Here is a 27,150-nt window from a genome sequence, read left to right on the forward strand (position 1 = left end):
TGCAGCCAGTTCCATTTTCCCCAAACTCTCACTGCAAGGTCTCCTTTTCATTGTTTTAGACAAAATTGTTTTCTTTTTCATTCGGTACCCTAATACTTTCACAGTGAAAATAAAAACCATAAACATCCTAAGAGAAGCATAAGAATGACAGTTAAAATTTAAAACACAAAACATAGCTCATAGTACAGCTCTTCAAATCCAACTAACTGTCTAAATTTTTTAATTTTATGGAAAAAAAATTGAGACATTTCTTTGGGTGATACCAATATGATTTTTTAGCTTTTTTTGCATGTGAATGGTTAGGTTATAACATAGCTTCAGGAAAAAAAAAACAAAAAACTTCAACCACATTACAACAGATTACCATATTTTCCCATCAGAGACAGGCTGAAATGATTAAAAGATAGTCACAACTCAGTAAATTAGATTTCTAATTCTTCAGCCATTACATTTTTTTCCTCTCCCTCAATCTGAACAGTTTGTACCCAGAGATAAATATAATATATTTGTATTTTATATGACATAAAGCAACTCTGAATTAGAAGACCACTGCAATAATTTACTGTTGTTTGAATTGCAATTCCCTATCAAAATTACATTTATCAAAAAAAAACCTTGAAATCTAATCTTTTTATAAAATCCCATTTAAAACCTAGAGCCCAGCATACCTGATTTTGATTGCATGCATATCCATCTTGCTTATGAAGATTTGGTGGGCACTGAAAAATATAAACTTTTTAGTTAACATTCAGCATGTGAAGTATCTTCAGATTATGTGTACAATATATTAAAATGCAAAAAAAGTAAGCATGATTTTATTATTACTTGCGAATTGTGTGCTACAGATCATTCATATCAGTAAAAGTTATAATAAGTATTTTAAAAATGCAAGCATGATGACTCTATAATTAGGAAAACATAAGTAACTCTTTGAGTAGGTTATCCAAATTTATTCTGCAATTATTGGTAAAAATGAATCAATCAATTAGGTCCATGCAGTGGGTGCTTTTTATGTTTCCCCGTTTTCCATGAGATGGGCTAAAATAATAATTTACGTTCACTTGCCTGTGGAGTTAAAAGTAGAAGGAATTAAAATGGATAATGAAGGGAACAAATCAGCTTGTTATGCAGGAGTGGACACATTCAGGAACTAATTTACAAGACTTCACTCAGCCCTGTGAAAATGTCAACTTTGCATGTAACACCCATGGCACTCACCTCTAGGCCACATTACTGAGAAAGAAGAAATACACTGCCCTTCAGCTCAATATAAGTGCTGTATCTCCATTACATTTCTGACCTCTTGAACTACAGATCTGTTACTAGAGCAATCATGATGTGACAGTTCTTTCTTTTTCCAGGTCTATTTATCAAATCATCTTTTATAAGTAAAAATAAGGAAAATTTCATTTTCCCCCAACATTACCCTGAGTAAATTAAAATTTTTACTTTCTGTGCGTCTCATTTACCACATTTAAGAGAGCTAAAAAAATTAAGTCAAGGCTCTGCTACAGCATTCAAAACAAACACAAAAAGGAAAAAAAAATACATGGGTGTGGCAAGTGAATAAGAAACATAGCAATACCCATTGAGGTCCTCCCTTAGTTTTCACCTTCTCAGTAAATGACAGTCCCACTCTTCCAACTGTTCAAGGCCAAAACCATGGAGTCATCCTATGTTCCTCTCTTTTTCTCACACTCTCCTTCTATTCCATTAACAAATCTTGGTAGCTTCTACCTTTAAAATATAATCGCAATCTGACTTTTCTCCATTTCCACCGCTAATGCCGGGTCCACACCACCACCATCTCTCATCTCTCTGATTATGCAACAGCCTCCAACTGATTCCCCTTCTTCCACTCTACTCTCCTTATAGGCTATAGAGCTACCAGAGTGTCCCTTGAAAAACCTAAACCACCTCATGTTGCTCCTCTGTTGATGGCTTCCCCGTCTACTCACTGGCCTTCCAAGTTCATCATGATCTGCTCCTATGCCAGCCCCATCCTCATCTTCATCTCTCTGACCTCATTCCTACTCTCTGCCATAAATACCTGACTCTACGTGAATGTACCAGCCATGCTGCCACCCCACGGCGTTTGTCCTTGCTCTTCCTCCAATCTCTCCCCCAGATTTCTGCCTGGCTTGCTCTCTCACCTTTTTTTAGGACGTTGTTCAAATAACAGCATCTCAGAGAAGCCTTCTCTAACCATGCTCTTCAAAACCATAACCTCCTTCTCCATGCTGGCATCCTCTGTTCCCCATTCCCTATTTTTTTCCTTCTCCATAACATGTATCACCAACTGAGGATCCGGATATTTTATGTATTTGCTTGTCTTTTGTCTGCATCCTAATGCGAGCACCGTGCAGGCAGGGATTTTCTGTCCCTGCAGCCTCCTCAGCACCTAGAACAAAACTGGCTCAATTGTGATTGAGATGGTGCTCCATGACTATTGACTGACTGAGAAAATAAATAACTGACCCACACAGATACAATTAAGTTATTCTATTCTGCAACACCAAGGTGTTTATCATGGTCACTACAGAAAGGTAATGGAACTAATTTAGAAGTGCAAAGAAGCAGTAACTTATGAAGGAACACTTTGAGATTAAATGCTTTGGTTCTACATCTTTCTAAAGAACAACTGACTCTCATACAAGCTTTCACTCAACCTAATGGTAACTCTTCAAAAGATGTAATTATCAGCATGAGAAGTTGGTTTACTGGACCAGCTGCCCTAAAACAGAGATCCCTGGGCCTCTTTCATCCAAATCCACTCAAAACACCATCATTTTTTTTTTTTTTTTTTTTTTTTTTTTTTTTTGCAGGACACAGGCCTCTCACTGCTGTGGTCTCTCCCATTGCAGAGCACAGGCTCCGGACGCGCAGGCTCAGCAGCCATGGCTCACGGGCCCAGCCGCTCCGCGGCATGTGGGATCTTCCCAGACCGGGGCACGAACCCATGTCTGTCCCCTGCATCGGCAGGTGGACTCTCAACCACTGCACCACCAGGGAAGCCCCATCATTTTCTTATTAATCAACTAACATCAATTATTCACTTACTCCAAGATGAATACAACCACACTGGACAAAAATGTAAAAGAAATGTTGCTACTAGAATAGGTACATCAGGGGCTAAACAATTTTCATATTTGACTTCTGTGATGTTTCAAGAGGAAAAAACTAGTAGGAGTCACTAATTAGAAAAAAAAAGCTCTTGTTATAAACTGTCACAGCTACATGGAAGAAGATTTCTACTCAATCTATTTTTCATTTAGGCTAATAAAAGCCAGTTGCTTATCACTGAAATGTTTAACAAAGGAAATTATGGATGTCTCTCGTTGTCCGGGGATATTTAAAGCAGAGGGACCATAAATCTGTGTACTTTATTCTGCCTGTGAGCAGAGCTCTGGATTCGGTCTCTAAATGCCATTTGAGCCCCCAGTTTTACGCTGTGCAGGAAGGTCCAGTTGAGGCCGGCTTTCACAGTGCAATAGCCTTTAAATGTACTTATTTTAAATTGTGCTATACTCCCATTTTGATGACATATTTCATAGTACTAACAAAACACATTTCCCACATCTTTAAAAAATATCTTTATTAGATCATCCAGACTGTTTGCCCAGGATTTCTCTCAGTTCCACATGTATTACTTATTCTCTTATAAATTGTTAATTTAAAAAGCAGCTCAGAAGCATCAGTAAATGCTAGTATCAAAATTAAGCAAAAATTGGGGCTTCCCTGGTGGCGCAGTGGTTGAGAGTCCGCCTGCCGATGCAGGGGACACGGGTTCGTGCCCCAGTCCGGGAAGGTCCCACATGCCATGGAGCGGCTAGGCCCATGAGCCATGGCCGCTGAGCCTGCGCGTCCGGAGCCTGTGCTCCACAACGGGAGAGGCCACAACAGTGAAAGGCCCGCGTCCCGCAAAAAAAAAAAAATTAAGCAAAAATATACTATAAAATAAAAGAGATGAAGTCATAATGTTGCCAACGATACTGATTTTCAGAGATGCAGAGATTCTCAGAGATCCTATTTTCTTAATCATTATTAGCATCAATTAAATTCACAATTCACTGCCTCTTACAAAGCAAAAGAATTTGGGGTGGGTGTTTAACTCCCCCTATTCCACTTATCTAGTTCAGGTTCATTCTGGTCATATAAGGAAATTGTTACTAAAGGAACGTGTTTTTCTACTATGCCACTGAGAATTTAACAGTACAGTTTTCACCTTGGACACATGAGATAAAAAGAACATTTTAAAAATCTGGACAATAGACTATTAAGTTGAACACAGAGCCCTCATTATAAAAACCTTATTTCCAGTAAAGTCTATGGCAATTCAAGAGTAAAAGGTTTAAATGAAAAAACTATACTTTTAAAAGAACTGAATACACAGAACCAAAACCATATATGATGGGTATAAAAATAGCATTATTCTACAAAACTAAAAATATAACTCAGTGAAACAGTATATCAAGAATGTCAGTACACTTGTCATAAAACACTGAATCTGCAATTCTTACATTCTGCCACTATATTATTTAAAAATTGCAGAGAAACCTATTTACATATTTATATATAAAAAACAGATACGTGTAAAAATCACAAAAGAATAATAGCCTGAATAGAGTTCACTGTACCATTCCTTTGTACCATATCCACTTGAATTGAGCCTCAGATGATACATATCAAAACCTTTCAAAAAGGTTAATTAGGATCCTTTGTTTTCCTCTCCTCATGTTTCCTTCCAGGGAGGGGAACTCAGTGTAACTCCAGTTACTCTCTGCTCCTGTACTCGATTCTCCAGGCAGGTAGAGTGAATGGTTGGGTTGGTTGGCTGGCTGATTTGATAAACTTGAGAAGAGTAACTTGGCATTCTGGCCCGGTCCTGCCATCCTTCTCTTGCCTACTCACATAAATGATCCTCTCTCTATTGCTCCTCCATAGCATACAAGGCAAGGGCTGGCTCTGCACCGACAGGTCATTCCAGGCCCAATTTTGTCAATAACGTGTTGCTATAGCCTGAATCTGGGATCTATAAAGAGGCCCATTTAGCCCTCACACTAAGCTATCGCTTTCAACTTGGCTATTTGCAATAGCAAAAATGATATTCTGGCTTCTAACTGTACTCTATCAGGAGCCCTACCTGGCAATAGGTAACTCCACTCCTGAGAACTTGTCCTAAGGTGCTAACTCCAAACAAGAAACACTCTTAAAAATGCATAGAGATTCACAACCGTATTAACCATAATAATGAAATACTGCCAACAATCTAAATATCTACCACCACTGGATGTAGAGGTGACTGGTAAATCCACATGGCAGACTTTCATGCAACTTTAAAGAGGATATTTATAAAAACTGTGTCATAGCATGGGAAAATGCTCTTGAAATAACGTTAGAAAGAAATGAAGGTAGAATGAAGTCAAAAATTCTTACCAAGCCCCTACCTGCCTGATTCCTGACTTCCTCTCTGAATTGTTTCCACTATTCCCCAGCTATCCCTGCTTTCATTCCATCTCTTGAAGAAGCCATGCTTCTGTACTCACTGGCTTTTTTGTTCATTTATTTGCCTTTCTCCATCCAGCAGAATGCAAGCCCCGTAAGAGCAAGGACTTTTCTATTTCAATTCCTCCCGTATCCCAGCATTCACAGCAGTGCTTGTCACAGAGCAGGGGCTCCACAAATGTTCATTTGAATGACAAATAAAGACATAAAACAACACAATATAAATGTTTAAAAATGTAAAAATTAAAGAAGGAATGCCGGAAGGCAACTTTAATGATAATGTGATAATTTTAATGTGAAGAAGATCATGCCAAGTGCGTGGGACATGAAGCCAGGGCTTCATAAGTGGAGTGAGACGGTGACAGAGCTGAGGAAGGCAGACTTCTGCTCCCAATCCCACTTCAACCACAGCAGTGCTACTCTTCCCAGATTTCTACATTGGGCTTCCATCCAAAATTTTGTTGGTAAGCTGGGACAAAGTGAGAGAGTGGCATGGACATATATACACTACCAAATGTAAAACAGATAGGTAGTGGGAAGCATCCGCATAGCACAGGGAGATCAGCTCGGTGCTTTGTGGCCACCTAGAGGGGTAGGATAGGGAGGGTGGGAGGGAGACGCAAGAGGGAGGAGATATGGGGATATAGGTACACGTACAGCTGATTCACTTTGTTATACAGCAGAAACTAACACACCATTATAAAGCAATTATACTACAATAGAGATGTAAAAAAAAAAGAAAGGGTTTTGTGGCTTAAAAATGCTTGAAAATAGTACTATTAGTGCTTTATCAGTGTGAGGATACTGTTTTAGATGCGGGGACCAGGAAAGAAAAATCAATTCGTTGGATATAAGCAATATAAAGGGAACTAATTACGAAGGGGAAATTTGGAAGAAAAGAGATTTTTTAGGTCCAAAAAACCACAATAAACATTCCTAAAATAAAGGCATGGTAGGAGCTAGAAATTACTAGAAAACAGAGCAAAACAAAACAAAAAACAAAAGAACCAAATCATATTCACACACATAATCCAAACTGAAAGCTTTACAATATGTATTTGCAAGTAAGATGCATTACCTAAAACTTAGTTTGCCATACCTGGCCAGAGTCTCCAGTACAGTATTCGGTAATATCACACCCATTCACAGCATCCCGACATTCATACCCTCGCGGCTGAAACTGCAAATCAAAACTCAATATTAGGAACTAGTATTAATTAATATTTCAAAGAGTTAACATTCTTATATTCACCAACAATCATGACATCCTTTCATAACCACCGCCAAACTCTTTTTATTAATCAGCAAGATAGTTCCAGGATAGAGATAATACCCAAATACCACTCTGTGTCGTAAATATGAATCATTAACCAAGGCATTACATGTTCAGATTTCAAAATCCACTATTTCAGAGTATTATTTTTGGAAAACATTGTGATAACAATTGTGCAAAGAAGAAACACTGGTGTGGCTTAAGACAAAAGAACAAAACACTAAAATATAAACATTTAGGATCTCTCTGAAGACTGATATGCACACCCAACCTTCACTGATTTACCAACTAGCTTGGATATTAGTCTTGCTTTAGCTAAATATACACAAGCAGATTTCAATTAATTCATATGAATTTCCTTCAGTGATGCCAGTGAATGCCTACTGAATACAAGGCATTTTGTTTCTCTGGGTGGTGGGTGGGTAAAAGATGAAGGAACGAGTCCATCATCTTCAAGCAATTTATAATCTGGTTGGGGACATAAGCAAGTACAAACTAAGCTAGAACCGCCTAGATTACCACATGCATAATATCCCTTTGGTGTTGGATAAAATTAAATCATATACTTTTATGGTTTTAAAGGATATTAGAGATTTTATAGATGAGAAAAAGGAAAATTTTTAAAACGTTTTTTAAAAAAATTAACCAGAGGTCTCTAAAGATGGAAGTAACTGTGTGTCCACACATACACAAGTTGTGCATATATACATATCAACATACATACATACATATATTACCTCCTTATCTAGCTTTCTTGCCTTTATAAGTGATTTTAAATATCAAATGTAAAAACATGAGCACTAGGTTTTCTGCTCAGGGTCTAAAATAAATTAGGATGAGTTTTAAAGAAAAAGGTTATAAGTAGGGCTTATTAGAAAAAGACCACAAGAATTGTCCCTCTTCTATTCAACTATTTAATTTGGTTTTCACTCATGATAGTAGAGCAATTCTCAATGTTTATTTTGGAAGGATTATAGTTATATTTTCTTAGGGAGGTACCAGAGAATAGAATGGTTGGTAGTGAATCATAGTAAAGATAATCATTGTAACCCACAGAATTTGGATAGATTTATTGATTCTACAAAATTGCCAGACTAATATGCACAGTGTCAAGCAACAAGTGTGTGACAAGTTGTACAAATACTCAATGTACACATTGAGATATTTGGCTAATATGTCAACGATAAGAAAGATGAAACTGTCAAAGAACTCACAAGACATGAGGTATTATTACAGCAGGGCCCGTCGCTGCAGTGGGCCCCATTGGAGAGAGAGCATTTCTTACAGCACAATCCATAGCATTCCTAGAGAAAACACTTCATGTGAGTAAGTGAGGAAACCTACCCACTGGTCATTCAACATGCTCTCCACATGTAACTTATGCATAATCCATGTGAGGAGATGTATATAATAGTAAGCAAATCTTTTAGGAAAGAATGAACCACTTTAAGCAATGACAGATTCCTTCCGGCTATACTTCTCAGCAAAGTACCATCTTCTAAGAAGGGGCTTCTCTACCAAAAAGTAAGCTTATTTTTTAGCAGGCACCCAACCCTTGGTTAGCTCTGTGGTATTCTTAATACTCAATCTAGTTTTACAAAGACAAAACTAATATACAACACAGAAAGAATTTTCATGAGTTAGTAAAACTTGTCTGAGATGAATAGGAGCTATGAATTTTTAAGAGATACGAATTTGATTAGAAGAATCCATTAGGTTTCTTCAGACAGAGCCAATGATTAATTCTAACGTGGCTGAGCTAGGATTAAGCATTGATGAGAGAGCTCAGAAATAAAGGCAGTAAGACCACAATGAATGATGGGGCAGGCTTCCCACTAACGCTATTCTTCTGCATTCTGGGTAGATGTGCTGAAGGTAGAAAAGATCTCTTACACCTACCACATGGATTCCACAATCACACTCCTCCCCAGCTTCCACATATCCATTTCCACATTCTGTGGGCTCAAATAGCTGAAAGAGATTAGAAAGATAAAGGGAAACCATTTTAATTCATCACAGAAAATCAACACTCCAATCAGGCTACATACTTGGCCCTATAATCAGCTATCATGTGGTATTCTTCTATGATCTGTTGTTATGGCATCTTACAAATGTGTCTGTGTGAGAATCACTGTTAATTTATTAATAACACTTCTAAAAAACGTATTTTAAATGGGGTAATATCTCTTGGAGGATTCTCCAGTAGTGGGCTCCAGAGATGACCTCTACCATTAGAGCTACTTTTCAGAGAAATATGCTGTCAAGAGGAATAGATCACTTTTCATATTTGCTAATGGAGCTAAAATGCTCTGCTAATAAGACTCACAGATACCTAATTTGTTGACTTATAACCAGGCAGCTGAGAAGATATAAAAAATGTCAAGAAGATAAAAATGCTTCATTCACAGCTAAATGTGATATATGCCATCAAGTAAATGCAAATAAACTTAGGGAAAAAAAGTGTTGCTGGAAATCCATGCCCATCATTCTCAGTGAAAAGAAATCTGCACTGTCTGAATCATATTAAGTAAATGTGCAGACATATGCACAGATGTATAGAAATTTCTCAATCATTCCTGGAGCAATGGGAGAGTCAAGTTTCTAGAATAATCCACCCTACTGGTGCTATGAACTTGCTTGCCAAATAAACTGTATTACAGACCAGTTGTTGAGGCAGCTGATTATTTATAAGAAACATTCCTATTTCCCATCACCTGGGGCAAAATTTTTCTGTGTATATCTACTATACTCAGGTGAAGATTAGAACAGGACATCCCAACCCAAATGCTCAGAACCATATATATGAGAGGGAGCAGCACACACCCAAGGAACAGCTGCCCTCCACTGAGCCCACCAAAGAAAGATCTGATCCTCCTTCCACTTCCAGGAAAGGAAAATCGTTATAAGGAGCAAGGAAGTTTTCCACGATACTTGGGTGGGACTTCCCCATGGGAAAATCCAGTGACTAAAATCAACAGTCCTCATCTCTGTGATATTTTGATCAGCAGGGAGGAGAAAATGGAAAAGGGAAAGGCAGACTGGAACATGACTAGTGCTTTAGATCAGGACTCCCATGTAACCCACTGTTGGATTTCATTCTTAGGACTCTTCTTCCATCCTGAGACAGGTCACTATCACAAACCATATGGCAAACATGGCAGTTGAGAAGGTTCCCAGAGCACAGAAAAGATGCACTTAGATAATGTGAAAATAACACATAAAACCTGCATACATACATCCATTGACTACAACACTTGGAAGAAAGTCAGTTCTTTCACACATACATGTAAATTATTCCACTGTAATCCATAGGAGCTTTTAAAAAATTATTCTATATATGTTGTTTAAAAAGAAAGAATTCCATATTTACTAATTTTTAAAATTGAAGATGTATGTGTATTTTTATTTACTTTCCACATTATCCGAATAATTTGCTTTCTACTCACAGGCAATTTCAGAAATCTAATGATGGATCCTTATACACACGCTAGAGATCTCAGTATTTTCAAACAACTCAGTGTTGTTTCCTCAGGCATGAGGCTTATAATTAGCTGGTGAGCTGCAAGGCAGGTAAAATTAGCCATGTACTTTGCAATTCAGAAATGCCAACAGCTCACATTAATTCATTATTACTCACTGCACCCATTTTAAACACTCTGAAGCTTTCAGATTTCTGTTGCATTGAGATCGATGCCATGAAAAGCAGGGAGCTGAGTTTAATGATGCAAGGTCATTTTAAAATTCCTGTTTCTTTTTCTGCAGCCTTACTGAGATTTTATACAGTTGTCAGGCATCAAAGTATCATCCCTAACTTAGCAGTATCACTTAATTATGGGGATAGGAATAAATTATTCTGACAGTTATCGACATCAGACACTGATTTTTTTTAAAAAAGGTTAACATGGTTTCACTGCTCTCTCAATTTGCAGAGTTATTAAACATTTTGTATAGCAATGGATTATATTTGACTTATGATGTAGTATCTTAAAAAGAAATATGAAATGTGCAATGTTAGAATGTCTATGCCATCTGCTAATTCGCATCAATCCTGTCCTTTTGCCTGTTAAGCAACTTCGTTTCTAAACATGTTATTGGTCGACAGTCCCATATCCAAAATCTCTATAGCCTGTTAATTTAAGAATTCTGGCTTTGCTGGATTTTAGAAAAGTATGATGCATTTACCCTGTTCTATATAACAGCCCTGAGGTGTCTGGTATACACCCTATAATCAAACACATTAGCATTTGTGCAGTAAGACTTATGAATACTTACACTATGAGGGATAAATGAAGATTTTCAGTTCAGGATAAGTTGTACCGTCCACTATGTTTTCTGCAAACTCATAAAATATACTTCCAATTTTCAGAATTTTTGAATTAAGGAATTGTTGATAAGAGAATATGACATTGTGTATATAAATTTTAATGAAATGCCAATTGACAATGTGGACCTTCCCAAGTAAAGATATATATATCTCTTCATATATATATATATATATACATATATATATATATATATGTATATATATATATATGCCTGTATTTATGGGGTCCATAAATACTTTGGGTCAGTTTTTGGCTGGCTGATATTAGTAATGCTTTCTATCTGGGAGAATGGACCACACATACCGCCCCCTGCCAAAAAAAAAAGAAAGTAAGAAAAGCCTAGAAATTAGTTATACCCCTAGAGAAAATGTCAAGGGGAAATAGAATTTTTGTCAGAGAAATGGGCTAAAGTAATGTATCTTAATCTAACCCACTATCTCTTAGCAGTAATTGAAGACCCCAACATGAAAATTTCAAAGATATTTTAATTGAAGGATTGTCTGTTTGTTTTTTGGAGGGGAGGGCCAAGAGGAGGTACAGCTAGCACTGAAACACCAGAGCTTCAGAACAGTGAAACTATGGTCTTGTAATTCACTTAAACGAGACTTAATCTTTAATGTGATAAAGATTTTTATAATTAAATATTAATCTGGTTGGAAAGAAACCTGCTTTCCAAGCCAAGTATCTGATATTTGACATAGTTCCATTGTAAAAAAAATGGGGAAATAATTACACTTTCTAAATTACTAACCTTTGTTGGCCTGTTGAAAAGACAGGCTCCACCCCCTCTGTGTAAAAAGTCTCTATACTCCAAAATGCTGCACTTTGAGAACTTTCTGGAATGGGATACGCTGAGGAAATAAAGAATCAATTATGTAAAAAATTTACCAAAAGCAGTCATCAGAGAAGAAAATTAAAACCCCGACTTAGAATAAAATCATCACTCTGGATCCAGATGATTCTACACAAACTTTGACAAGGCACTTATGTTCAAACTGCTAAGTATGTGTGGTAGAGTCTGTAAAAATAGAAATTCAAAGAAAATCACAGATTTGGGGGCTAGGTTACAATCTCCTTAGCAGTCAAGCCCCTTTGTGCTCAGACTTGAAAGAGTTTTTGAAAAGTTCATCCCCAAACTTCATCTAGGCTGTATATTAAAATGTGGTTACTAGCACTGACATATATACACTACCAAATGTAAAATAAATAGCTAGTGGGAAGCAGCTGCATAGCACAGGGAGATCAGCTCGGTGCTTTGTGACCACCTAGAAGGGTGGGATAGGGAGGATGGGAGGGAGACGCAAGAGGGAGGAGATATGGGGATATATGTATACATATAGCTGATTCCCTTTGTTATACAGCAGCAACTAACACAACATTGTAAAGCAATTAGACTCCAATAAAGATGTTAAAAAAAAATGTAGTCACTTTTATTCGCTCTGTCTCAGTAAAGATAAGCAGGGTTTTTTGGGTTTTTTTTTTTTTTTTTTTTTTTTGCCTCTGTCCTGAACAAAAGGAACTTGAGAACCTACTAGATTTTACTTTGGAGAAGGAAGCTGTGAGGGTCAACTGATTAAAGATTATGTATTGCAGGCTTCAGCGACACAATTGAGGTAAACAAGGAAACCCTAAAGAGATGTTAGACTATATATGTTTTTATGTGTATATACACACAGTCAAAACAGAATTAGGGTAAGCGCCTTCTGAATTAGAATTAGGTAATAGCTCCTTATTCTTAAATTCAAATACTATTTGGTAATCTTCATGATTTTGCAGGAATATAGTGAACCTCTTTGTGAGTTAATCAAATTACTATCACTGTGTCAGTACATAGGGGAATATTATACGTATGGTCAAGGTTACACTGAGTCATACACACTGATTCCTTGGACATATTTGTCATAGTATTTGATTTGAGAGTACTAGGTCACTTATTCTAGGATGTGATCCAATAGATTTATATTTCCTTATGTATGAGGGTAGTGTATGGAAGTAGGTGAAATCTACCATTGTTGACAGTGATGTCTTACAAGAACTATGTAGAAACATATACTTGAGAAAATACAAATTAAGCTTAAATAATTTTATTATATCCTATGGGTAGTCAGTCTAGAAATCCATTTAGAAACTAGAAGTTTAGAAGACAGAAGACCTCTCCCGATAGAACCAGTATTATGAATGGTGTTACCATTCTGTAGGAGGCATCAGGGGAGGGGGAGCATGAAAGCTAACGGTTTCAAGTTTAAACTACATTTCTAGAAACATGTGTTCTAAAGTAGCAAGCATAATGGCTGACTCTCTCCTCAAGCCTTCATGCTCACACACCTCTTGTTCCCTGGACTCCTGGTGCACAAATAAGGAAGGGACTCTGTAAAAGTAGGTCAGGGCTTCTGGCAACTGGGGATCACAGGGAGGGAGCAGAAATGGTGATGTGCTGAGCAGATGTCTGGCATGGGCAAAGGAAGTGGGAGAGACACATGAGTGAGGAAACCTCTTCTATCTATTAGGAGTGGGCTGTAGCTTAGGAGGCCTTGTGGCAGTGGCTCCCATGGGGCAGGGGTCCCTGGGAAAGAGGGCAATGTTTCTAGGCCTTGGTTTACAGATGCAACAGCAACCCTCTAGTTTCCAAATTATCTACAATAGGATACAGGAGTTAGGTGAGCAACTATTCAAATGTCTATCAGTAGAAGACCACCTAGACACGATAAATCTGTCTTAATTTGTTTAAAAAAGCTTTATTGATTATATAAGGAATACAGTACAATTTTATTACAGTAAACATGTCTATTTACGAGTTCCTTAAAATATAAATTGTTGACTAAATTGGTTTTCACTGACAGTTTAGACAACCAGCTTTTATCCTAACTACTAAAAAATTAATGCATCCACTAAACTTAGAAGCATTTAATCATGTGCTTCCTTTAAGGGTTAATAGATGTAGAAGTGGTTACTTTATTTTACTTTTATTACCAACTTTAAATAAAAAATTAAAGTATAAAGTAAACTAGCCATTTCATTTTTTAAAATATCAGACAATGAATTATTGAATTTATTCTAAGGCTTAGCCTAAAAGATCAGTACCTGAGAGACTGTATATCTAATTATAGGTAACAATTTCAGTAAAAGGTATATAACAAATGCATGTACAATGAAAATTTACCCCGTCTCCTCCATGATGCAGCCACCCCAGGATTCTGTGCAGTCACATTCTAGTCCAATGAAACAATAAAAAGCAACAAAAGAAAGGGGAAACAACAAAAGTCACATCTTTAATTTGCATCACAGCTCTTGAAATAGTTCCTTATTACCAATTCCATGTCAGACAGGTACAGAATGTGAAGTCTCACCAAACAAAACCTATTTCTTTTAAATCAATATTTCTTTTTCCTTTCCAACAGTACAGCGTGCTTCCTAAGACAACAGCTGCAAGAAATAAAATTGTGCCTCTCTTCATTTTTGTAACTCAGAGAATTCAACTAAGTTCCTAGTGCCAATGTTTAATGAAAAGTACCTGGTCTAGAGATTGTAAAGCCTGAGTTCTAGTCCAAGTTCTGTGTGATGAGAGAGTTTCATAGGCAAGTGACTTAGCATTTCTTGGGTCTCAGTGTTTCCACCTCTAAAATGCGAATGCATCTCCCTATCTCCCAGGGTGGTTCTGGGGCTCACATGAGAGGGTAGTCTGTGTGCTCTCTGGGAACTACAAAGCTCTACTGCACAAATGCAATGAGTCCTCACTGAAGTCCTGCTCACAGACCACACCGGACGTTAGAGGAGAGAATTCAATTTGCTGGAGTCAAAGCAAGAATCAGCCAGAGACTTGAAGAACACTGAGCTAAAAGGTTCAGCAAAAGAGAGAAATCTAAAATAGAAATGTAAAATCATCTAAATTAAATAACAACCATAAACTTAACATAGATACCACAGATGGACATATGGGTATCATGACGGGCTGTCCTTTTCATTTATTTTTTCCTATTCTCTTTCCTATGATAGACAAAGATATTTTTAAAGAAAGACTTCCAAATGGATCTTTAAAAATTCAAAGTACAGAATGAACCTACCTAAACAATTCACAAAGGAATAAAGAATTTTAGGAAGGAATTACGCCCGGCATTAGTAATGAAGCCTATTGCTCACCTTACTCCTTCATCTGACTCAGCAATATCTCTCAGCTGCCCCCAGCACTGGCCTCTTCCTGGCTCCAGGCTTTTCAAACAAGGACATAAACCTGGTTCTACTCCTTTCTGGTTTTCAGGTATTGATGCCAGCCAGTGAAACCTGAATCACTTCCTTTAATGTGTACTATGTGTTTCCCTGGGAAAGCAAATACTCTGAGCAAGAAATCAATAGATGAAAGTTTGTAGAGATTTGCTCAATGCCACCAGACTTAATGTACCCATAAAGTGATGACTTAATATGCCCTTAAAGGGAATCAAGACATCCTGGATATATATTTTGCTTCAAGTTTCCATAACACTATGTATTAATTATTTGATAGTAGTCAAAAAGTATAAAATATAGGATAATGTTAAGGTAGATTCTTGTCCTCTTCTTCTTTAGGGAGGCTGTGGTAGAGAGGGGGACCTTTATTCCTAGCATCTGATATTTTCACTGAGGGGAGTAGATTTCCACTTAATTCCTAGGTAACAGATTAGGAGTGAATACCTCAGGTTTTTCTTTCCACAGGATCTCATTGTGTGTGCCCTAGGCAATTTTGCCTTCTGCCACAAAAGTGTGTTAGAAATTATATTTTACTAGTGTATTGATATAAAGAGGAATATAATCCAAGTTGGATTTTATACCGATTTTAAAAGAAGTTAAAGGGCTTCCCTGGTGGCGCAGTGGTTGAGAGTCCGCCTGCCGATTCAGGGGACACGGGTTCGTGACTCAGTGTGGGAAGATCCCACATGCCGCAGGGCGGCTGGGCCCGTGAGCCATGGCCGCTGGGCCTGCGCATCCGGAGCCTGTGCTCCGTAACGGGAGAGGCCACAACAGTGAGAGGCCCGCATACCACACACACACACAAAAAAAGTTAAAAACGTTCAAGGGCCCCCTAAAATTATTGTGGGCCTTCAACACTTCGCCACTAGAATCTCAGCCCTGTCTTTCCATCTGCATCTCCTCTGGTTAAAGAGGAGAGTGACATCCAGCAGTCATCAGCTGTGTTTTCCTACTGGATGGGATTTGTGGCTGCTTCTCTTGGCCTGCCTGCCCAGTAGAGGAGAGTTATTCTCTATCATCTGCCCCCATGTTTAAAAGGTCCAGGATGGGACTGCCTGTACAGGAAGCTTCTCCAATGTTTCTGATGGTACTAGGAGGGTAAGTTTAATTAGAGGTAAGAAGATGGGTAAGTTTAATTAGAGTTTGAGCTCCTTTTAACTCTAGGCCTAAGCTATTTTCTGATCCAACTGTACTTGTGGTGGAGCTTCACTGACATCTTGTGGCTATCCTCAACTGGTTAGAATCCAGAGGGTGAGTATTCACCACCACCCACCCCAACATTCTGCAGTGTGAGAAAGAGCTGATCATGCCCTGAGAAAGTATGATTTTATGGACTTTGAAAGGGACATTTCTCCAACCCACACAGATTAAGAATTACCTTAAATTGCTCATCTTATCATTGTTTAGAGGAAGGAGATACACTACAGTTAAGGTATTATGACTTAGAAATGAAAAACATTTCTTTATTGACTGGACATGCATTATACAGACAGAATGGCACATGAAAGTAAGAAGGTCAATGTACATACTTGGCTTTCTGCTAGAAGGTTCCCACTGGATTCCAAGGTTTTGAGCCAAACTCTGCGATAATACTTGTGCCACTGCCATTGGAAGACCATACTGTTTTTCAGAGTTGAAAGTGTGTGGGAAACATTTGAGAGAGGGCACAAAGCTAGTTATTATTTCTTAATCATGACCACATTTCATCTCAGTCCCCTAAGTAGAGCCTCACAGCATCAAAAGACGGCTTATGCTCCTTACCACTTCTTCCTTGCAACTGGGCCCAAGAAGCAGAAAGCCTCTCTTACTATGTGGCATCTCTCAAAACTTGATGTTCTCACATGGAAACATAAAATCATAAAAGGCTGTGCCCCGTTTCAATTCATACCAAACCAAGAATAAATTCAACTTACTACAAATCTGTCAAGAGAGGTCTCCACTGAATGCTGGCTACTGGGATAACCTGGTATAATAGATTCAGGTATTGACCAAGGTTTAGATTTGGTTGGTTCGACTTTTGGGATGTGTTAAACCTAACATAGCCAGAAGAGCAAATAACTTTTTTAAAAAGTCATAAAAGAAGGATAAACAAGCTTATAAAAACTTATCTATAGAGGCCAAGAAATTTCTGGGCCAATCTTTGGTTTGCATCTGCCTGATAAATATGAAAAACTATCATTATGATATGAAACAATACCTCTCTTCTAACATCAAAGACCACTTTGGGCTCTATTTACTAATACGAACCACTCATACTATAGTCTCAATGTCATTATCATTCTAAAACAGGCCTGAAAAGGGAAGTAAACTAGGCCATGGGGAAGAAAGAGACTAGATGCACAGATAAAGCTCCTACTTTAGGAAAACTGATAACATTTACCTCATTCACACCAACTCCCCTTGTGCGAGAACAGACACCTCCAAAGTAACTCAGGCTGCTTCTCTTATAGTGGAATGTCACACGCCTTAGGAAAAATAAGCGCTATTAGGAAACCAATGTAGTGACCATTATATTTCAACTCTCCGCAAACATGTCTATTGTCCTACATTGAATACCCCAAACCAACCCTCCTTTAGAAAACCAAAAACTGTATTTTAAATACCTTTAAATGTATGTTATCATAAATACCTTTAGATTAATGTTATGTTAAATAATCTCAGTTGAGCAAACATCAACTGAGCACCTAACTAAGCATCATGTACTGGCACAGGAACTGAGGGCACAAAGATAAACAGACCACAGCCCTTGACTCTTTTCTAGTAGAGACTATAGAGTAGTTATACAAAATATTGATGATTGTAAATTGGTGATGAAACACTGAGAGAAAAGCAAAGAGTAACAGGTGAGAAGAAAGGAAGGAGGACTTTGGTTGGTTTGATCCCAGGACAGAACCTTAGAGGACTGTCTGAAAACAGCTTAGCCACCAGGGGGGGAAGGGAGCAACTTATGATACCAAAAGTGAGCAAAGCACCCCTTTTCCTTAGAGATGAAATGTCAATTTTAGTCAATAGTTCATTTTCACTTTGCTGTACACCTGAAACTAACACAACATTGTAAACCAACTATACCCCAATAAAAATTAAAAAAAAAAAAGATCTAGCAAATGATTTGTTGGTGAAAGTGATGTGTGCAAGCCTTCAGGAAATCTGCTTTCAAGGAGCTAACTCAGCTGGAAGGAGGGCCCTTTCGCAATCCTCCCTCCCTGGCATTCCTGCTGCCTGTGATGACGGCTGGAGTGTCAGCAGCTGTCTTGAATCACGAGTTGACCCTGAGGATGGAAGGTCTGAAGGTACAGATGTGCTCTGAAAGTAAATCTCCTGACTGTGGAACCACCATTCCAGCACTGGGCAGCCTACTGCTGTGCTTCTTATGTAACAGAGGAATCAACCTCAAACTTGTTCAGGATTGATTCATTGATATATAACCTAACTGATACAATAAAGGGATAAAGATCAACGTCAAGCCAAGGGCTGGGGATACGTACGAGATGAGATGCACAGCATCAGCGTGCTGCCTGATACGCTGCCGGTATTTGGAGAATTCGTGGAGCATCTGCACAGGGTTGGTGGTGATGTCAATATGATCCTTCTCAGTCCAGGTCTCTACAGCCACCAGGACAACCCTGGTATTAAGCTGCTCCTTGTAAATCTGAGGGTATACAACAGGACAGGTGCAGGAGGAAAACACTGGGTCAAACATGCACAATCAGTGTTTCAGAGTCAGCGGAAGGACAGGAAGGGGAGGTGAGAGGAGAACACGACGTCAGAATTAGCTCATCAGAGAGAATCTTCTTTCCTTTCTCTTTTCCAAGAGCAAAAAGAAAGAACAATCATACAACTCAGCCTCTCCTACAAAGTTACTTCAATCCCAAATCAGCACCTTTAGCAGCCAGGCATCTCACTAGGGGATCTATACTAGGAGTATCACGATTCTAAAGTCTGGACATAAGTTCAAAACAGGGTTTAGTAAAATCACCTTTCCAAACCTCATAGGAGATAACAGGTTGGAGCCTGATATACTGGTTCTGAGTAAGTGTGATATGACCAGTTACTCCTGCAGGATTGGAACAGATCACTAAATCCTTGGACAAGCACTAACACCATGGCTGGAAAAGCAGACTTATATTACCTATGTCACCCTCACCACAGGGTGACATCACCCACAATATTTAAATTGTAATTTTCTGCTCTCTTTTTCTGCTTTTGGCCCAGTAGCTAAATAATTCACACAGGTAAGCAACTTTGATGACTGTTGTCATTTTGTCCTATTTTCAAGCTAATTAAGAAAATAATGGATGACCTTAGAACACACTGAGGAAAGGAAATATTATCATGCCTAAATCAACGTGAAGCTATAATGATTTTACAACAGGGGGTGAGTTAAGTGTAATGTCTTTTAAAAAAAATTAGTTGGTCAGCTTCAGAACCTTGTATGGTAAACCCAAATAAAAATGACACTTTGCAAGATGTGATTCTGTTCAATCATGGTGAAATGACAAACACAGCGATTCTACCAAGTAAACATCTGGGGCAGAGGGAAAGGTGTGTTTAATATTCTCTTTTTCATATCCACTTATAGTTTTCCTCTGAGAAGACTGACAAGGGCTGAAATTAAAGAAAATTAATAAAGCAGGTGATAACTGGCTTTCAGAATTTCAATCCTAACGCTACATGCTACTCTATTACCCCGCACCCATTTTATACGGCTCAGCTGTGCCTACCATGTATTATATGTTATGAGTGTTTACACGATTGGAGACTTTTGGACTGTTTAAAAGGCAAAAAAGAAGGCAGTTCTTTAAAGAATATAAGTATAATTTAGATATTAAGCAATTTATAAAGGTTTTTTTCCCAGTTAAGAGGGAACATACAATAAATATCAGATAAACATACATTTAGCTGAGCAAAACAACACTTTACATTAGAATACACAAAATACTATGCTATATTTATGACTAGTCAAATTGAATTATTTATTGGAACATAATGAATAATATTCACATTTACGGATTTCCTATCTAAAGGAAAAAGGAAGAAAATCTTAACCATTATCCTCTGTAACTGACAGAATGAGAGGAGGAGGAAAAAATCTCAATAAGAAAGATTTATAGAAGTCTTTTTAAGAAGATATACATTTTACTGTTTTAAATTAGCTTTATTTTGGGACTGCACTTAATTCTGTCATCTAAAAATAAAGTCTGAAGCATTCTTATGGGGACATGAAGAAAATAAATTTGGGTTCTTTTAAAAAAATTTTTTTTGTATTGCCTATATCCTCCAAACATAATCCACCTCAATCTATTAGTTCTTCTGCCTTATATTTAAGATGATAAGCTCAACTGATTATTATTAATGAAGTCTCATTTGCCAAGTTTAATTTACACTCTTTTCGGTAGCTAATTTTCTCCAGTATTTTTGTCCTAGCTAGACTCTTGTGACAATAATATCTAGACATCACTTAGAAGCAACATCAATGCATCTTTGGGATCCCAAGAATAACTCAGCAGTACCCTGAAACTCTAATAACACTGCCCTTTGTGAAGCAGACCACTATAATTTCTTATTAGCCAGATGAGATAAGGATAGCATTTTTACTTTTGTCTCAGAAAGAACTAAAGCAGCAAGTAAGCAAACAGAGATATAAACCATTCCACTTTGGAAAAAGAGGTTCAAGAAAACCAGGATACTTACAGAATCCACAAGGTTGACCACAGACTTTGCAAAGTTGTTTGTATGCGCATGAGAAGAGCGACACTTCTTATACTGGGAGGGGGAAAGATATATCAGTCACTGTCAAACCATAATTTAATGATAAATTTCAAAATTCTGTAAAAACAGAAATCTGACAGCAATAGTAGAAATAGGGATTAAAAATACAGAATTTAGTTTGTGCCGTGTTTGGATATAGTGGTGCTCTTATTTTACTTCTCTGTTAGGCAGGAAAACTATAACTGTCTAAAATACCCATGATGTTCCAGGTAATGGAGACAGCCTAGTGATTCTGAGTGAGAAACTTTACACTTGAGAAGTAAGCTGTTAATTCAGTCTCAATGTCTAACAAATGCAATCCTTTTTTTTTTAATTTATTTGTTTCAAGGAAATGAACTTTACCAGTTTATAAAGAGCTTGCATCAAGGAATTTAATCCCAACTGGACACCCTCCTCACTTGAATTCAAGTGCATACAAAGATCAAGAAAATTTCTTAGGCAACACTTCAGATTCAGTCCATGATATGGAACGTGTCTGTCGTACATTTTAGTATATTCTTTCAGAAGAATGCCTTCTCCAAATGAAGCCTTTTGCTTTTGATGGCTCAGAAGTCAAAACAAAGAAGAGACAAAAAGTAAAACTGAAGTGTGCCGATAGTGTATAGTTGCTTATGTTTATTTATGATCACTTAGGAAAATAAAGTAAAGTAATAGAATAATTACATAACATCTAAAGGGCTACAGTTTTAGCAAGGAGCACTGCAATTAATATGGCTTTGAGAGGACATTTAAAACCTAAGGTTTAGGGACTTCCCTGGTGGCACAGTGGTTAAGACTCTGCCCTCCCAATGCAGGGGGCCCGGGTTCGTTCCCCGGTCAGGGAACTAGATCCCGCATACATGCTGCAACTAAGAGTTCGCACACCACAGCTAAGGAGCCGGCAAGCCGCAACTAAGGAGCCCACCTGCTGCAACTAAGACCCAGCGCAACTAAATAAATAAATAAATAATATAATATATTTAAAAAAAATAAAAATAAAAAATAAAAACTAAGGTTTACCACGGGGGGATCATGCCCTCTGCTGAGGAAAAAGAAAAACATCCTCAAAACTACTGAATCAGGTTTGCACCATGTCTTTAAAATTTGACTTCATTTATAATTATAAAAATAATGCATCTTCATAAAGACTAAAAATACTTCCATGTTGGAATAGCATGATATTATTTTCTTCTCCTTTGCCCATTTTCACATTATAAATTTGTCAGACCCCCTTCATTTCATTCTCTCTTTAACCCTGTTACTATGTTTTTTAAATGAAGAATATGTCTTAATGCTTATAGATCTGATATATATATATTTAATAATACTGAGCATACTGACAACCTATGATAAATGTGCAATAACTTAGTATTGTGTTATTAGTAGCATTCATTAATTTATGACTATTTATAATATTTGCAATGGTGTGAATGTTTGTGTGCCCCCAAAATTCATGCTGAAATCCCCACCCTCAAAATGATGGTATTAGGACGTGGGACCTCTGAGCGGTACTTAGGTTATGAGGGTAGAGCCATCATGAATGGGATTAGTGCCTTATAAAAGAGGCTCCAGAGAGATCCCTAGTCCCTTCCACCATGTGAGGACACAGTGAGACATTTTAACAGTTTTTTTTTAACTTAGCATAAAGAAGTTGTTGTAAGAGCTCAGCATTTTAAGTTGCCTAGCAAATTCCACAAGCTGGAAAACTTCAAAGATATCCTTTAAAATATTGGGTTGGCCCAAAAGTTCGTTTGGGTCTTTCCGTAACATCTTACTTTTTGACCAACACAGTAAAAGCAAAAGTATCAACAATAAGTCTCTTTGGGGTGATGAAATGTTTTGAAACTAGACAGAGGTAATGATTGCACCACATAGTGAAGGTACTAAATGTCACTGAATTGTACACTTTAAAAAAAAAAAAAAAGTCCTGACATGAAGAAGCACTTATTCACAAAAAGAAAGGGAAAATATTAGCTAACACCTATTCTAATGCAGTGGTGTTACATATCTGTTCAAATGAATTTTATTTTGCTTCTGAACATTTATTTGTCCTTTTGGGATATGTCTTTTTGTAGTATAATGGTCATGGAAAACATGACATGTAAGTTAAAAACAATGAGGACTTTAAAAGTATTAAAATGTGAAGTTTTCCATTTATTTCATATTTATAACTTCCAATTCTCTGATTTTCTTTACTTTTGGCTTGCAGGATTTTTTAGTTCCCTGACCAGGGATCGAACCCGTGCCCACTGCAGTGGGAGCGCAGAGTCCTAACCACTGGACCGCCAGAGAATTCCCTCTGGTTTTCTTTTTAGAAAGATCACTCTGCCTGCTGTGAGGTGAGTGAATTAGAAAGGGTCAAGAATGCATGCAGAGAGACCTGTTGGGAAACTGCTGAAATAGTCCAGGTAAAAAAATAATGAAGGCTGGACGTCATTATAGGATGTTGGAAGGTAAGGAAAGAGAAGAAAAAAAAGATGACTCCTAGGTTTTGAACTTGAATAGCTGGGGGTGGGGGAGGTGCCATTTAAAATAATGAGAAAGACTGGGGGAGGGCAGTTTAGAACTAGGGAACCAAGAGTTCTGATTTAGAAATGTTAAATGTGGGATGCCTATTCAATACTGAAATAAAGATGTCAAGTAGGCAGTTGAATATAGAACTATGGAACACAGAAGGCTAGAGTATAAAGTTGAGAGTGATGAATTTAAGTCATGATATATTTTAAAGACTTAAGACTGGAAGTGATCACTTGAGGGAGAGTTATAGAAAGAAAAGAGAGCCCCAAATCAAGCTATGGGGCACTCCCATAACTCTAGAGGCCAGACATAAAAGACTAAGAAGAAATGGCCAGTGAGGTGAGAAAGCTATTGTGTCATAGAAGCTAAAAGATAAAGAAAATGTTTCAAACAGGAAAGAGTAATCAGCTGTGTCCCATGCTACTGAGAAGGCAAGTACAATAAGGACAAAGAATAACCACTAGATTTATTCACTTGAAATTCCATGCAATTGAGTACCTAGGATTTACTAGGGTCTATCATTAGTATTTCTCCTACAACAAATATTTGCTCCTCACAACTCAGTGAGGTAGGTTTTATTATCCCTATCTTTATAAATTTGGAAAGTGAGGCTCAGAGAGCACAAATAACTTATCCAAGATCACAAAGCTGCAATTCAATGCTTACCCTGGGTTGACATAGGAGATAAACTTGTTCAGTTAACAAGTCATATAAAATATTTATGTATGCTCCTAATAAATCATGATTATTGATGAGAAATCATAATATGTTGGGTTCCTATAAAATATAGTGGCTTTCAAAGAAGGAAACCAAATGAGGTTTAAATTAAAAAATACATGAGCTATCCTTTCATATTTGCACCTATGTACATAAGGATATAGCAACGATGTAAGAAAAACATTTGTTTTTCATGCACTTTAAAATATTTCAACTAATTTTCTAATAGAATAGGTTTTTAATATTTATATTGAGCCGAAGTGGCTCAAAGAAATGTTTGGGAGACCGCTATAAGGCTTTAATTGGCTCACAAATTGGACTCTGCCAGCCTGCTACTAAAATGCTTTATATAAAATTGAGGGATTTTTTCTTTTCTAATTGAAAGCTACTGATAATATATGATGCTTGTTCAAAATAAGATATCTGCATTTTTTCAGAAAGGTTACTCTGAATTAAAGAGGTAAGTGTGAATGTAAATGTAGGCAAAATGTTTCTACTTTCTTCATGAATGAGAATTAATTTTACAAAGAAAAACATGAAATCTCCATTTATGATAGAATTTATTTCCACATTTTCCGATCACTGAAAATAATTTAAAGTGCCAAATTTGCTTTTCCTGTCTGAATAAACACAATCCTTAAGGTATTTGCTTTTTGAAAAAAATTAAAATTAGAGCTTGACTTTCAACCTGAGGGTGATAGTTATCAAAATAAGTGTGCTGCCTCATCTAGCACAAAGATTATAAAATGAGTACTGTCAGTGGGATGACATTTTAAAATCCAATAGCAAATCTCCAGTTATTAAAGAATAGATGTCAATTATTCTAGTTTAGTTTTACTTTCAACATGTGAATTTAAGTACTCTGATCCATCCCTTCTTTGAAGCATTCAAATTCAAAAACAATCTTCATCTCATATAAAGCACACCTTTAAAAAAGAACTTTTCTCAACTCTCAAAAGAAAAAAAATTCTTATAAAATGACACACTTATTTGGGACTATTATGGACTAGAGTATAACTTGGTCTTAAAAGAAAAGGAATCTATTTAGTTCTATTGCATCGATGCAATATTTATTAAAACAGTAGAAATCTAACAAGGACTTACTGTATAGCACAGGGAACTATATTTAATACCTTGTAATAACCTATAATGGAAAAGAATCTGTGTAACTGTATCAATTTGCTGTACACCTGAAATACTGTAAATCAACTACACTTCAATTTAAAAAAAACCAATAGAAGTCTTCTTAGGTAATTTCCTTCTACTTTAGGCATTACTATCACTCAATAATAAAGGCTTTCATTTTTTTTTCACTTCCTAACATGTATTCCCTCCAAACTTATCAGTACAAATTACAGGGTTTTTTTCTGGTTCCAAAGATAAATGAATACATTCCTAGTTCTCACTCATTTTAATAATAATAATAAAACAAATTACCAAAATTTACCATTAAAAGATCTGGTAGCCTAAATAACGTAACTTTATTACAGACGATACGGTATAATATTAGAAATTTTCTATTTACAAAAACAATATTTTAAAGGAGGGCATTATTTTACTATTCATAAGATAAAGACAAGATTATTTAAATGCTTCCCATTTTAAAAGATTTACAAATAAATTCAATATATATACAATGTTTAAAAAATTATCATTTCCTATTTGTATAGTTACTGAAATCTGCTCTCTGATTAATGGCTTCATGTATTTTCCTAATAGAGATTTGGTAGAACAAGAGATTTGGAATTACAAGTCATGGGTTGGAGAATTCTTCTATCAATTACCAGCTGTATGTGAATGCACTTTGTGAATTTAAAGGCACTGTATATATCTTAATTATTTTCACTACTTTAAAAGTATATATTGGATGTTGGAAAAAGTTTAACCTTCTAAAGCCATAATTTCATAACATGCCACAATGTTAAGGATTGAGAAGTAGCTGGACAAAATCTCAATGTCCCAATCAACAAAAATAATTCAGATGAAAAAATTATCTTGGGGTTTCGAGGAAATTAATGTCCACCAGAAACTCATATTTTAGCCTTCATTATCTAAAACGGCTACCCACCCATTTGGTTTTCTTTCCTATCAGGGAAGATCTGTCCTAAATTGTATGTAATTCTTTTTTTTTAATTGTATGTAATTCCAATAATTCTGGTTCTTACTGACATATCTCAAGCAATGTACTTAAAAGCTACTGGTACAGAAAATAAATCTGCATACCATACTAAGAGGTATGCTATTGCATAACTTCATGTTCAGCATAATTGAGCCAGTGCTTGGTAATTAATAGAAAACACCTGTTAAAGTAGAGACAAAAGTTTAAATTTAAATCATCATTTTAAAAAATGTATGGTTTCAAGGTCTTTTCTACTGATTAGAATTTCACTTTTTCATTTTTGTATGAAACACAACCTTATTCTATAGTCTACTAATCTAATTTTGATTTCCTTAAAGAAAAACAAGGACTTCAAGATATTTGCAAAGCAATCAGAATTTTTGCTGCAATCTTTCACAAGTTTTTCACCTATACCTGACTCTTGGGTATGTCTTAAGAGTCTCACCTTTATAAAGTCTCTCCAGAAATGTAACTTAGTTTTCATAAAGCAAATTACTCTTTGTCTTAGTTTATACAATTTAAAAAATTAAATTATGTAATTACAACAAAAATTACAAGTGGCCTAAACAGTTTGGAAAGTGGCGCAGTGGGTTGCTGGAGCCAGCTCCCAACAGTTCAGGATTCAACTGGATGCATCTTTTCCCAGGTCCTCATTTAATGACCCCATTTTGGTAGCTTGAAATCAGCCAAGGTGGGAGTATTTACACCATGGATATAAACAAACA

The 27,150-nt window shown here is 36.8% G+C and overlaps 1 protein-coding gene across 2 annotated transcripts in view; it reads right to left on the reverse strand.

Annotated features, from left to right (window-relative positions):
• The window catches only part of ADAM23 (ADAM metallopeptidase domain 23), a gene marked incomplete at both ends in the record, with an annotated part of 161,853 nt that overhangs the window by 27,609 nt on the left and 107,094 nt on the right, over positions 1-27,150 (reverse strand). For both annotated transcript variants that reach the window (XM_079710762.1, XM_079710763.1), the window contains 10 exons: positions 669-719; positions 6,605-6,685; positions 7,993-8,082; positions 8,678-8,749; positions 11,855-11,954; positions 14,264-14,312; positions 16,854-16,944; positions 17,705-17,789; positions 18,810-18,973; positions 21,016-21,087. In XM_079710762.1, coding sequence (XP_079566888.1) covers positions 669-719; positions 6,605-6,685; positions 7,993-8,082; positions 8,678-8,749; positions 11,855-11,954; positions 14,264-14,312; positions 16,854-16,944; positions 17,705-17,789; positions 18,810-18,973; positions 21,016-21,087 — 855 coding nt within the window. The remainder of the gene's footprint in view (positions 1-668; positions 720-6,604; positions 6,686-7,992; positions 8,083-8,677; positions 8,750-11,854; positions 11,955-14,263; positions 14,313-16,853; positions 16,945-17,704; positions 17,790-18,809; positions 18,974-21,015; positions 21,088-27,150) is intronic.

The sequence above is a fragment of the Hyperoodon ampullatus genome, assembly GCF_949752795.1.
Source record: "Hyperoodon ampullatus genome assembly, chromosome: 8".
Taxonomy (NCBI): domain Eukaryota; kingdom Metazoa; phylum Chordata; class Mammalia; order Artiodactyla; family Ziphiidae; genus Hyperoodon; species Hyperoodon ampullatus.